The 14989-nt window shown below is 36.3% G+C and overlaps 1 protein-coding gene across 3 annotated transcripts in view; it reads left to right on the forward strand.

Annotated features, from left to right (window-relative positions):
- pik3r2 (phosphoinositide-3-kinase, regulatory subunit 2 (beta)) overlaps positions 1 to 14457 on the forward strand; it is a 43459-nt gene extending 29002 nt beyond the window's left edge. For all 3 annotated transcript variants that reach the window (XM_042718236.1, XM_042718238.1, XM_042718237.1), the window contains 5 exons: positions 1 to 143; positions 320 to 496; positions 3623 to 3694; positions 5011 to 5184; positions 10030 to 14457. In XM_042718236.1, coding sequence (XP_042574170.1) covers positions 1 to 143; positions 320 to 496; positions 3623 to 3694; positions 5011 to 5184; positions 10030 to 10219 — 756 coding nt within the window. In that variant the 3' untranslated portion in view covers positions 10220 to 14457. The remainder of the gene's footprint in view (positions 144 to 319; positions 497 to 3622; positions 3695 to 5010; positions 5185 to 10029) is intronic.
- Positions 14458 to 14989: the final 532 nt, after the last annotated feature.

Consider the following 14989-nt stretch of genomic DNA (forward strand, 5'->3'; position numbering starts at 1 on the left):
GAGCTCCAGATGAAACGAACAGCCATAGAGGCCTTTAATGAGACCATCAAGATCTTTGAGGAGCAGTGCGAGACCCAGGAGCGCATCAGCAGAGAAAGCATTGAGAAGTTTCGCAGAGAAGGCAACGACAAGGAGATTGAGAGGTACTCTTGTTTTTCATTACACATCAGAGTCCTGTAATGATACAGATGCTCGTAAGTCCTTGGTGTTAATTTGAATTAGAGTCATGTTTTGGCTTATATATATTTATATATATATATATATATATATATATATATATATATGGAGACGTGGGAAACTTTTTTTACTGTCTATTCAGAATTCAGAGCAACTCTGAGAAGCTGAAATCCAGAGTGACAGAGATTCATGACAGCAAGAGGAAGTTGGAGCTGGACTTGAAGGGACAAGCTACAGACAATCGAGAGATAGACAAGAGGATGAACAGCTTGAAACCAGACCTCATACAGCTGAGGAAGCTACGCGACCAATACCTTGTGTAAGAACACCTCCCATATCAGTGATGCGCGGGTTGATCCAAAATGAGCAGGTGCCTGCGGTCACCCGCGGTTACCCGTGGTTACGAGTCATCCAAAAATATTTTAATGATATTCGGGTCGCGGTTGGTCGGGTCTTTTGAAAGTAAAGATGCCAATTAAACCTTTGTAATTTATATAGTACTAGACACAATTTTGAAATACATAGGCCTACACTTTATTGGCCGAATAACTGGCGTGAAGATGACGCATGAGCTCAATCTAGTGATGGGAAGTTTGGTTCTTTTTTGCGAACCGGTTCTTTCGGACGGTTCGATTCAATAAACCGGTTGAAAAAAACGGTTCAACGGTTCTTTTACGCTCAACGTAATAACGTCATTGGCAATGACGTAATGCTGTCAAGTCTGTCAAACATTCAAATATATAAAGTCAGTAATCATAACTTTAGTCAGTTAAAAACCTCATAATCATGAAAAGTTTACAATTAAGTTTTGCAACAACGCACCCAAATACAGTAACAGCAATAATGTGCATACAAGGATTTAATCTTGAAGATATAAAGTAAATAAATTAGGTGTCATCAGCGCAGAAACCATGATCCACTTACTATACATAATCCATTGCGATTTATTTGTTATTAAATAAACTTACGTTTTGCCAGATTGCCCTTCATTCAAGTCTTCGGTTTACCTGCGCTCCTAACATTAGCACAGAATCAGTTCAGAATCAATCACCAAAAGAACCAGTTCAGTTCAGAGGCGCTGTGTGTCAGTCTGCTTCACACTGAATCACGCATGCGCAGTATCATCAGCTCTTCGGTTCTCAAATCAGACGCGTCCGACAGAAACGGTTCTCGGTTCAGTGTACTGCTGATCCGAAAACCGATGCAACCGGTTCTTGACTTGAGAACGAGGACCATTTACTACTTTTAAAAAATGCGGGTCAGGAAGTGGGTCGGGTACAATATTTTCTTTTTCTTTTTTTGCGGCCCGAGTTGCAGGCGGGTTAGTTGAAACCGTCGGTCGGGTGTGGGTTGTTTATACATTGACCCGCGCATCACTGTCCCATATATATAAACAGTATTTAATATTTTAATGTGTTACCAATTCAGTTTATAATGTATCAATTTTTATACATTTTGTTTTACAGGGGTCATATGATGTTGCTAAAAAGAACATTATTTTGTGTATTTGGTGTAATGAAATGTGTTTGCGCCGTTTAAGGTTCAAAAAACACATTATTTTTTACATACTGTACATTATTGTGTCTCCTCTATGCCCCGCTTTTCTGAAACGCATAATTTTTTACAAAGCTCATTGGTCTGAAAAGCGAGGTGTGCTCTGATTGACCAGCTATTCAGTGAATTGTGATTGGCCAAATACCTCAAGCATGTGTCAGAACACCAGCGAGACAAGACAAAAACAATAAAACCCATTACAACGAGCCATTTGTTGCATCCAGTGGGGACATAATTATGGATTATAATGACTTTTACTGTGTTTTTACGCGTTGCGTTGAATCGCGTCATGTAAACATAAAACAATGTCTGCATTTGTGATTGGAAAAACAACAAACAAGCACTACTCAACACCAGCAGTTGTCAATTCCAGTCCTCTCTCCCCCCAGCTCTGCATATTTTGTTTGTCTCTCTTTGTTTACACACCTGATTCAGATAATCAGCTCGTTAGAAGTGAGCTCCGTGCATTAACTGTGTTCCCATTGACATGATCCCTACACAGTGTTCATTGCTCCCTACTCCCTGAGCAGGGGAAATCTGTTGAAGGATACCTCACTTCGGAACATTCGTTCACGGATTTGCGCTGCGCAATGTCTTCACACACGGACAAGTGTGACATCATGTACTTCTGTAAATAAGTACAATTTAAATTGATGCCTCGCACACTTCAGTGCACTTTGAATGGAACATATACATTCGCTTCGAACTTGAATGATGGCAGAATATCCTGTGATGTCCACTTTCCAGGGCACTTACGTTCAAATAGAACAAACGTCTGAAGCCATAAAAGAAACATACAAAACGTGCAGATCAGGGGGGCGCGAGGACTGGAATTGAGAACCGCTGCTCTACACTGCTCAAAACTCATGTTTGATTCATCAGTGGAAAATCATATGTAAGCATACTTACAGACTTTGAGTCAGAACAGCCAGCATTGTAGTCTTCTCTCCTAGGATCAGGAAACAGTCCTCCATAAAATGTGCTGCACACTACATATTTGGGTTGAACTGTTCTGGAACGGTGTTGTAAATACAACCAAAGACTATAGAATACCCAAGACATGTCACTCGTATAGTTTTGAATGGGGAAAAATGCAACACTCAATATGGTCGCTCAATCGCAGGAAGTGCCTCCTTCTGAATGAACGCAATCGCTAATCGGTCAGCGCGTCACTGCAGCTGCCGTTAGAAGCATGCCGGTTGCTATGGAAACAGTGAGACGTGATCCCTTTAATGTGTTTTATAATGTAATTTATTCCTGAAGTGGCCATTAATCCAGTCTTCAGTGTCACTTGATCCTTTAGAAATCATTCTTAATATGCCAGTTTGGTGCACAAGAAACATTTATTATCAACGTTGAAAACAGTTGTGCTGCTTAATATTTTTTTGAAGAAACCATGATGCATTTTTTAAGGATTTTTTGATGAATGAGAAGTTCAGTTGAACAACATTTATTTAAAAGAGTACAAGAAAGGCATTTATAATGTTACAAAACATTTCTGTGACATTTGATCTATTTAGTGCATCCTTGATGACTAAAAATTTCTTACCGGTAGTACAGATTCATCCGACGGATTATAACTTGTGAGTCTGTACGTTTGTTTGAATGATTAATTAAAAGACCTGGCTCGTACGAGTTACTTGTTTGTGAATTGGACAATGCTAGTCAAGTTTTCTCACTGTTAAGTGAAGCCACTAAAGACAAAGCTCTATAAAAACATATTGTCATGACATTGTTTTGCAGTATACAGGCATTACTGCAAGCTCAAAGTATAATTACTTTTGTTGTGATACTGTAGATTCAGCAAAATGTGGCATGAAACTCTGCACTCTGGTTATTTATTCACAGGTAACCACTGCTGATGTTAACAGCACTGATATTGTCTTTGCAGATGGTTGACTCAGAAAGGCACCAAACAAAGGAAGATCAACGACTGGCTGGGTATAAAGAACGAATCAGAGGAGTAAGTTCTGTTCATCCTGTCTTGAGATACTATAAGGAAATACAACCTGACTTAGTTTGAAGCCTTTTGGGATACCCTAAGAACTATCTGGACATTCATTTTAACATCCTAACACAGACTTCATTATGTACTTCACTCAACATTAACTTTTAAACGTGGACTGACTGTCTGCTTTTAAAATCAAGAGATAAGTTTTATTCAGAAAGCTCTTAAACTGATGTTTATTTTCTTTTGATACCACAAAAAAATGTTGAAATTGTCAAAAATAACTAGAAAGATCTTGAATTGCATTTTATAAATTGGATAGTTCCGGTCCTTGATTCTGATTGGTTGAGCCAAGTTCAAAGCTGTTGTAAATTACACTACAAACATACACCTTTGTTTACATTTGTGTGTTGCTCGGCAGCCACTTTGTTGGAACCACAACCATTTCTGAGGAACTACTGTACATTGTTTGGTGAAAGAATAATGTTTTTATTAATATCATTACACTTTATTTGCTGTGTTTTATTTTGTGAAACCTAACTATGTATATGGAATAACCGTTTTATAAAAACAATAATCCCCGTGGAGCCGTGTTTACAGTGAATTTATAACAGCTAAGGGGCGTTGTTAGGCATGACACAAAACATTTATAAATTCACTGTAAACCATGGCTTCTCGGGGCTTATTACTTTATTATAGATATGTAATAGTGTGGATGTATTTATTATTTGTTTTTGTATGTTAAACTACTGTTTTTACCACAAAAATATACAAATAGGCTAATATATCTTATTGCACAATGCACAGTCGTTAAAGGTGCAATATGTAATATTTACAACGATCTATTTACAGAAATGCAATATAATGCACAACAATGTTTTCAGAGGTGTATAAAGACCTTTCTTAACGAACCGTTATGTTTTTATTACCTTAGATTGAGCAATTTTTATCTACATACACCGCGGGTCCCCTTACATGGAAGTCACCACCATGTTTCTACAGTAGCCCTAAACGGACAAACTGCTCTACAGAGAGCGTTTCGGCACTTTGTTGTTCTTGCGAATAGAACACTGACACAATGATGAACAAGTACATTAACATTCACAATAACATCGATTTATTGAATAATAAAGTAAATATAATTCCTTCATTTGCTTCTTTAAAGGGAGGGGTGAGCGGGGGACTGAGCCGTTGGTTGCAATTCACAACCTCACCGCTAGATGCCGCTAAAATTTACGCACTGCACCTTTAATTAAACCAAATCATGATATTTTTGACAGGTACATCAAATATAGAAAAAAACAGTAATCATTCCATTTATGAACTTTCAGCTTCTATTCTCTGTTGGATGACGATGACGATCAAGCACATCACGACGAGTGCACCTGGTACGTTGGGGACATCAAGCGCACACAGGCGGAGGATCTCCTGAGAGGCAAACGAGACGGCACCTTCCTCATCAGAGAGAGCCAGACCCAGAAGGGCTCCTTCGCCTGCTCTGTAGTGTGAGTTCCTGAAACACTTCCCTATTCACCACATTTGCTGCAGCTCTAGTTTGCTGCTTATTCAGAACCAGTTCCTTTTTAAAAAAATTATGGAACCGAATGGCATTGATAATGAAATAGCAACACCAAATCCATAGCACAAAACATTCAGCGTGACCAGTGCAATCTCATAACAAAACTAATGAATCGATTCCTTTTAGTGATTCAGAAACCATACATCCAGTATCCAGTAGTCTGACTCCCAAAAATAGACTAGTGGACCAGTTTGTGATTTCTTTGTAGTGTTGTTTAATATTATTAGATTACGTTTACACAGTAAAGAGTGTTTGTAAATGCACTTTAAATATATATCACGGTTCCCCCGTGTCCTTTAAAAAAGTCAGTTTGTTCAAATTGAAGGCCATAAAACGGCTGTTAAATGGTAAAATAACTCGTTTTAAGAGGCTAAATTTGGGGATGGAAAAACAGGAATCACTATGTCTTTATTTGATCATTCAACTTCAAAAAACTTAGAAATGTGTAGCTCTCATTTATTTAATTCAGTCAGAGCCAGAATGTGCGCTCTACAGGCTGATGCTTTCAGAAAAGTTCACAATTACTTAATTCTACTCATTTATGCCAAGCGATTTCTTATCTTGATGAATTGTTACATTATTTGATTCATAATGTTTATATAATAATATATTGTAGATGGTTGAAAGAGCGCATATTTTATTTCCCTCAACTTTATGAGCAGCTAGTAAACAGTGATAAGTAGTAAACAGACATTCCAAAATAAGAGTCCCATTGCATTTTGGGCTTGTTTATAATTCAAAGCTTCAAATCTTTTGTCAGGATATTATTGGCATTTTGGTTACACACTAAACTCTTATCTGGCATCTGAAAGGAAGGAAAGACTAAAAATATGATAACACATTCACTAGTTTACTAGTTTCAGTTACCAGTTTTTATTTCCTTTTTATACTTCAAACACCATATCAGCAAAATTCAATATAGATCAACCTCTAATGTATATAGAAATTAGTGCAAACCGATTTTTACAAAGCAATTTGTGATTGTATCGGTTTGTTCTATACAAACATACAGTATTTATTTTATTTGTGCAGGTCTTAAAAAATGTCTTGGAAAATATTAATTTTGAATTTAAAAATCAGTTCCTTTTTGCTAAATATTGATTCCTTAGAAGTAGGCTACTGAAAGACTCATTACTGGAGTCATTAAGGAACCAGAAGTGTTAAGAGGAACTGGAACTGGAATAGTCAAATTCTTCAGAGTTCTCTTCTCAAGCTGTGGCCTGCACTTCCTTAGTATCTCACTGTCGCTTATAAGGTTGAATGATTTTGGAAAATAAGCTCATTGTGTTTTTTTTTTTTTTTTACCAATATTGCGATTTAATATGCGATAATTATTTTTTTCAAAGCTCTTTATGTTCTGTATTATTCAACAAAGATGAGCTAAAAATCATTGTATAGTATTACCAACACAATATTAAATAGATAAAACAGAAATGTTCTTTTCTGTAGGCCAGGCCTATGTTACAATAAAAAAAGGTGATGCATGAATTGATTTGAATGACAATTTTATTAAACAGCTACAGTCACAGTAGTATATTGACTGATTTGTTGAACTTCCAACCTTGTAAGCATGTAATAATTATGACAACATAAAGCACTGACAAATAAGCCTGGTGTAAACATTAATATACAAATCACACAAACTTAAGTAGATTTGCAGAAATATAAAAACAAATCTGTTGCTTTACCACACTACTTTAGGTAATTCAATATCACTGTACTAAACATGTGTAAACATGTGGAGTGCACTTTTTAAACACTGTCTGTTAACTTCAGACCAGTGGTTCTCAAACTTTTTTGGTCCACCAAATAGCCTAATTTCACTAAACATTATGAAAAATTAATGCTTTTTTAATTAAAAAAATCTATAGAGAAAAAACACTTGCATCACTTGAAACATTGAAAAATAGCATAGAGAGAATTACTTATTGTTATTATTATTATTATTATTATTATTATTATTATTATTATTATTCTCTGTTATTTGTTTATTTATTGTGGGTTTCATGCTGTCCGCTAAAGGCATAAGAGACGCACAGGCTTTCCCCTCACCAACGACATTAAACGCTGTGTCTACACCAGACGCGAGCCGCGGCAAAATACAGTAAATCCCATTTTAATCATCAGCTGTTTACAGTGCGGCGTGACACAACTCGACAAAACCCAACATTAAACTGATGCCTTGTTCTATTTATGACATACTGACACAAAGTTAAAATGATTTGCAATGGTTGCTTTGTCGCGTCCAGTGTACAGTAGAGCTGTTGCGGCGTGTGAGCTGTAGCATCTGGTATAGACACAGTGAGTGAAGCCGAGAGCAAGATGTGCCTCGTCGTATTTTCTGCATTTAGCTTTTGAATGACCAGCATCTGTCTGGGTCTGTGCGACATCATCTATGGCTTTCTCTTCCCTTTCACAAACCAATCCATCTCCCATTCTAAGTTACGTTCTTTGGCTGTTTACCGTTCTATTTATTTTATTTTTCTGCTGATGGCCATATGCTTTCTCTTGCTGTACTTTGATGTCATACATAGGCCTGGGACGGTATTGAATTTTTCTTACCGCGGTTGAAAAGCAATAAATTCCCGCGGTATTGTGGTAAACCGCAACCCGCAAACCCCCACCACCGTGATCGATGGACTTTCACTTTCGCACACACACGGGAGGCAAACGAATATAAGGAACAGGTTTATTTCACTTTTTTTTTTTTTACATTTAGAACATGAACATTTAGAACAGAAATGGAATGATGTCTGAAATAAAAATTCTGCAAACGAAATAATAGGCGAGGTTACCCTAGCCTTTATATTTTTTGGGGGCGATATCAGATCTGATCGCAATTCACAACAGAGATCTGAAGATACAGCATCATAAAGACAAACAAACACATTTTTATTTATCGTATTGATCAGTAATAGATATTAATTTGCATGTTTATTTTCCATATTTTTACCTTCAGATTAGGCTACAGTCGTCATCATCAAACAATCACTTAAACTATAACGACTTTTGCGCGCACAGAGGCTAAGCAATTGAGCATGGCAGGAACACGTTTATTTAACATTTATTATTTCACATTTAGAATAAGAACATTTAGAACAGAAATTATGTCTGAAAAAAAGTGCTGGCAAAACGAAAGGCGCTATGGTTTACATCCCAGCCTTCATATTTTTTGCTAGAAAAACTAGCATGTTCACTTTGTCAGGTTTAAGGGAGGCCCTGAAAGACGTAACGACGTTACCTGCAGCACTGAACACACGTTCTGAGGGAATGCTTGTAGCGCAAATGGTCATATATTTTCGGGCTACTTTGGAAAGCAGAGGGAATCGGACACTATTGTCCCGCCACCAGACAAGAAGGTCTGCGTGGGAATCCAGGACTTCCTCCTACAAATACCTTCTGATCTCTGTGTCTACACGAATTCTATTGGGGGTCGGAGTAGATTTTTTTTTTCTTTTTTTTCCCCAAGTAAGTCAGCCAGATTCGTTTTTTTTTATTACTTATATAATATATGAATTATATTTAATATGATTTATATTTTATATTACATATTTGTACATGTTTAGCTATATTAATATTTATATAGATATTACGTGTGCGCTTTTTTGTCTCAGTGGTTAATGAAGGCTATTTAACGAAGGCATATAGAGTAATATAAATATGTAGACATATAGGCTAAATTAATATAAATATTTAAAAATCTATAATATATATAATATTATTTATATATATATATTTTTACATATTTATATTAACTTAGCCTATATCTCGTGTGTGCTTTGGTCTCAGTGTGGTTCAAGGCTATAATTTAACGAATGCTATTTAATTTAACAAAGTGTCGCTGCTCACAATATTGTGGTTGTTTTTTTACTTATAAATAAGATAAATATAAAATAATATTTATAAATAAGATAAATATAAATAATATTTATAAGTTAAAAAAAAACAATGACAGTATTGTGAGCAGCGACACTTTGTTAAATTAAATAGCATTCGTTAAATTATAGCCTTGAACCACACTGAGACCAAAGCGCACACGAGATATAGGCTAAGTTAATATAAATATGTAAAAATATATAATAAATAATATTTATATATATTATAGATTTTTAAATATTTATATTAATTTATATTAATTTAGCGATGGAATAGTACCTTAAATGCGCAAATGTCGGCTGCGCAACCACGTGAGAGAATTGTGTTAAGCAGAATAAGCACGTGCAATTAAAAACTGAGGTCCTGCTTTTTTGGCTTTCTCATGAGTCATCCGCCTGTATTTTATGCTTTAGTAAAATGAAATGAAATTCAATATATAGGCTACAAGACATTAAACAGGTACTCTAGGCCTAATAGTCAATACAAATTGAATGCTATTAGCCTATTAGAGGTGCATAGATACATTTTTTTAATCTAGATTAATCTCACTGTAATCTTGGAATTAATCTAGATTAAAATGGCTCATTTGAATTCTGCCGAAGGCATTCAGATGTGCAGGCCAATGTTTTTTTTTTTTTTTTTTTTTGTGCGGTGATGACGGTTACAGGTTTAGACCCGCGGTAGGCGTCACGTGACCGCGGTATTGCGGTAATGCGGTAACCGTCCCAGGCCTAGTCATACACTGATCGATCTTAAAGTCCAGTCGAACACGCCTCTTTACTCTTGCGTGTCACGTGACCGAGTGTAATCGCGTTTTTTCACATCGCGATATTATCGCAAATGCAATTAATCGTTCAGCCCTAGTCGCTTAACACATTTTCTTCTTTTCCAACAGCGTGGATGGAGAGATCAAACATTGTGTGGTTTACAAGACGGCCACCGGTTTTGGATTTGCTGAGCCCTACAACCTTTACGGTTCCTTGAAAGACTTGGTCCTGCACTACAAACACACCTCTCTGGTCCAGCACAACGACTCACTGAATGTAACCCTGGCCTACCCGGTCCTCGCACAGCAGCCTAGATGAGCACCGCCACACGAGACAACCCAGGACACACATATAAAGCATGATTAAGCACATTATATGGAGCAAACTATACTAACACCGAACTTTTATGTTTATCGTAGAGAACAGATAAGCACAGTATATTATTATCGTAAGTAAATGTACGGCTTTTTTTGTAAGCCCATAGTTTTCCGTATATCAATCATAGTCAGCAGCAGTAATTATGGTGAGATCACAGCTACTCTTTATTTGTTGTCCCAACACAAGAGAGAGGAAAGTAAGGAGAGGAATGTGTCATGTGTTTGGTGTTGTAGTCCTGGATATTTTCATTGAGGACACAAGATGAGGAATTAACCGAAAATTGCAGCTGTTGATAATCAGTTTGGTAGCTCGCTTCTGCCAACCATATAGATTCCTCTTTATGTGAGCTGTCCTATAGAAGATGTGAAACAAACCTTTTTTTTTTTTTTTATATCAGACTTGGTCGAGGGACACTGAAGTCCTTTTAGCTTCAATTCTGCCTCTTTAAAGCTAGTCGTCATGGTCAGAATAAATAGCCATCAACAATTGTGTGCTTTTCTTTGAGATGGTACACCACAGAGTTGGAAGTCTGGCATCTTAATGGTTTCTGTGGGCTGGTATTGGTGCTTCCTGGTGCTTTATTTTTGACTCTTGTAACGTGAGATGATGCATAGCTATAGCGAACAGTTAAGATCCAGAGCAGAACAAAGGTGATCCCAAAGTAACAATGCGCACAGGAGCTTCCACTCGCTTCGAAAGGTTTAAAGAGGCAAAGCAGGTTATTCAACGGGCACAAAAATGGAACGGAAAACCCATTTGTGATATAAACCAGGATATGATTATAGATTTTCGAGCAGATTATCAGGTGGAATATGTTATGTTTGTAATAGGAAATGAGTCCTAATGTTTGTTGGGCGTTTTGTAACTGTACACCCCTTGTGTGTTTCATCTTGTGACTTCAGCTTTGCTGTGACTCATATAGTCAGATGATACACTGTTACGTACATCATACAGTCAGCTGGATGAAAAACCTATATTTTTAGTGAGTGATCAAATGCTTTTTATCAAGCAAGGACCAGATAGCAGTTTTATGTTTGCTGAATAAGAAACTACTTAAATGAGACATAGTTGGAGATGAAGTGGTTTAAAAGTGCCTTCTGCCCATGTGTCCTGGAGGAGCTTTCCTGTGATTGGGGCAGGCCAGAATGCTTCACTTCAAATATATATATATATATAGGCCTACAACCAAGTTAAGCAAGTGCTTAATTATATCAAACGCTTAGAAAGCATAACTACGCGTGGAGGATCATCTCATTAAACGCATTCTGTTACATGCTTTTAAATAAAACACTTTCTAATTACAGGTCTGTTGTGAGTATCAAGATAAAGAAGACTATGATAAATGAAAGGACCTCTTATTTGTAGTGTTTAACATTAGCTTTTAAGCTTTTAATTAGGTTTGGTCTTAACCAGTATGCACTTTCATGGATGTCATTTCATTTGAGGTACCTTTTTAACAACAGGAGTAACTTCATTCATTTTACAAGGTTTTGTGTTAAGGCCTGTTTAAACCAAGACAGACATTCAGTGAGAGAAACATTTGACTTTGATTAAACAGCTGACACATACATTTGCATGCTGTCTATATGACAGATTTTTTTTAGGTATAGGTGTTCTTAAGGGATAGAACAATTTCATTATTTACTCACTCTCATGTTGTTTCCAAACATGTATGAATTTCTTTCTTTTGTTGAACACACAAGAATATATTTTGAAAAAATGTTTGTAACAAAACATCTGCTGGTAGCCGTTAACTTCTATGGTATGTTTATTCATAATATGGAAGTCAATGACTATCGTTAGCTGTTTTAGTTACTGACATTTTTTGAAATATCATCTTTTGTGTTCAACAGAAGAAAGAAACTCATATAGGTTTGGAACTTGAGGGTGAGTAAATGATTTTTGGGTAAACTATCCCTGTATCCCTTATCTATCACACTGCCAATAAAGCTGGCCAACCAATAAGAATTAGACTTTTTATTCACATGCCCAGAGCCACTGCTGTTACATTAAACTGATTTGGTGGCACTTACAGCCAATACAGCATCTGTAGCACAGAAGGGGTTATTCTTGCTTTTTCATAAACGCCACCTACTGTCATGGAGAGAAATGGCATTTTCATTCAGCACTCTTGTTTTTTTACGCATTGGTTTAAATAGAAAAATTTAACTGCATTTTTGTTCCAGTCATGGAATTCATCTTGGTATAAACAGGCTTTTTTTTATTAAAGCTACATTTAAACAACAAAAAAAACTGCATCAGTTTTTCTAGAAAATTAGTTGATTTAAAAGGCAAGTTGGAATTAAAACTCAATCAAAACTAGAAACTTTAAACTAGCCTGAATCCTTTGCTTTTGACATCCTCCTTTTAGATCGATTCATTTTCGTTTATAAATCTGACACAGATATTTAAAATGAGGCAGGCTTTTGTTTCGTAAGCTTGTTTGTCTGTGTACTCCGGTTTTGTCATATCGATAAGAAGAAGTTTTGCTATGATGGTGTGGAGTGGAGCGAGAAAAGAGACACCGGTTATGATTCCTTGAATGTTCTGACTGACCGGCCTTTGTTTCATTGAGAGCACAGAGAATGAGACAGATGTGACCAGTTTGTGTGAGACAAAGCAGTGGAGTAAAAGCCTCTAAATGCACTATAGAAGCACATTTTGAGGTGATTGTGAGTGACAATTAATGAAGCTTGACAGCCTTTATGAGCAACCGAAATCGGTTTAGGTACACTTTTTAGTTACAGGCCTGTAGTGTCAGTGTATGGGTCTGTTCTTTGTCGTTTTTTTTTCTTTAACTCCTTTTTAAAGAGAGACTAATTGTATGTCAATGTTTTTTTTTTCTCTCATTGTAAGTAATGACCTTACAGATTCAAAGATAAGCTAGCTTGAATATCTCTCTTCCATTCAGTACAATTACAAATGTTTACAATATCTAATTAACCAAATAGAAGATGTATTTTCAGACAAGCTCTGTCTGGTCCTGAAAGGAGTCTGTTAGACGGGGTTTCTTGTCTTTTTTTATTGTGCGTCTGTTGTTTTAAACTTGAAGATTTTGTTTTTATTCTCTGTTCACTTTAAACAGTGCTCCCTCACCTCACATCGTATTTTCTTCTGAATAAAAAGGAAGTTTAATGGTCTTTTAGGTTGCAGCTGTGACCCAGAGCGTGTTTGCAGACATATTTCTTTTTCAACTTACATATAATAACTTGTATGTAACTAACTTCCTTCTATAGTCTCAGTCAGAGCAAGAGCTAAAATTAGTAGTTCTTTTTTCCTCTTCCGTCTTTCTACAACAAGATATACACTGAAAGGCAAGATTCAGCAGGGCCAAATGTTTAATAGACTTCTGTTTGTGTTCTATTATGACTTAGCGTATGAAATGCATTTTTCATGCATAGTGGTTATGACATAACTATGAAAGATTAGTTTGTCACAATTCTGCATTTTTTTCTGGCACATCTGAGGGGGGAAAAATCGGAAATGGAAGATATAAATTCAGACTTAAGATAATATACTTGCAGTTGGGAGGAAAAGGTAACTTTTTGGAATTTATTTTTTTTATTCTGTGGTGGAAATAAAAAACAGAATTTCGAGATATAAATACACAATTGCAAGACGTAAAATTAGAATTTATTTCCCTTCAGAATTGTGAGATATAAACTTAAGAGATATAACATAAATAAATATATAAAGTTACGAGTTTGTCTTACAATTCAGACATTTTTTCCACAGAATTGCAAGAATTGTGAGATATTAACTTTTTTATGCCTTTGTCCCACAGTGGAAAAAGGTTTCATACATAACCACTAATTATTCTTTACCTCTTTAAACTGAATGATAGCTTTCTGTCTTGTTTCCCCTGAGTGCGTGAAGTGATCTGTTGAAGATAATGCACACCAAAGTGCCATTAGACATGGAGGACGGGGGGAGCACTGTTTGTTACCCAGTATGTTTCTACTGGATGTGTGTGTGCACAAACTTTATGTACATACTTTTATTTCCTTTCACTACTTCTGTTCTCTCCAATCTGTTTTTGGGTGCAAATTTTTCAGTGTACAGTTTGCATCAGTGTTGTTTGTCTCTCAAACAGGTACAGAAGCATTACAGAGATATGGCTCTTTAATAGGTAGATGGAATTATTTTTAAGACAATAAAAAGATTCTGAGTCTATTACACCTTCTTGTCTGTTGTCATCAGTTTGATCTTGTGATGTGATCCAAACAACTGCTGTTTTCACAGAAAATGCTGAGGCTGCAGAAAGTACTGTGACCCAGAAAAGTGTTGTGTCAGTTGTCTTTTGACAAACACTTTGGCATGTGTCCTTCCTTACAGTACATTACCTGGGGGTGGAAAAATCTGTCTCTCAGAAATAGCAACGACATAGAGAATGTTTCATTGTTTGACCAACAGCTGGATCAGGATGGTTTTAAATCTTGAAATATGTTGTCAACGCTATTATGTAGCTCTTCCTAAGAATATCTGGTATTTGACGCAAAAAAAAGTGATTGTTTCTTGTTCAGTCTGGTCATGAATTAACCTATTTAATCCCACAATTTCCCCAGTGAAGGGAAATTTTCACCCATTGCAGTCAAATGAAACAACCGGCATGCCCAAAACAAGTTAGTGCAAGGTAGCTAGTGGGGAATTACTAAATGAAAATTTGCTCACTTGGTTATTAAGAAGAAAGCACCTGTATACAGTCTTTTA

The sequence above is a fragment of the Cyprinus carpio genome, chromosome B2, assembly GCF_018340385.1.
Source record: "Cyprinus carpio isolate SPL01 chromosome B2, ASM1834038v1, whole genome shotgun sequence".
Classification (NCBI taxonomy): domain Eukaryota; kingdom Metazoa; phylum Chordata; class Actinopteri; order Cypriniformes; family Cyprinidae; genus Cyprinus; species Cyprinus carpio.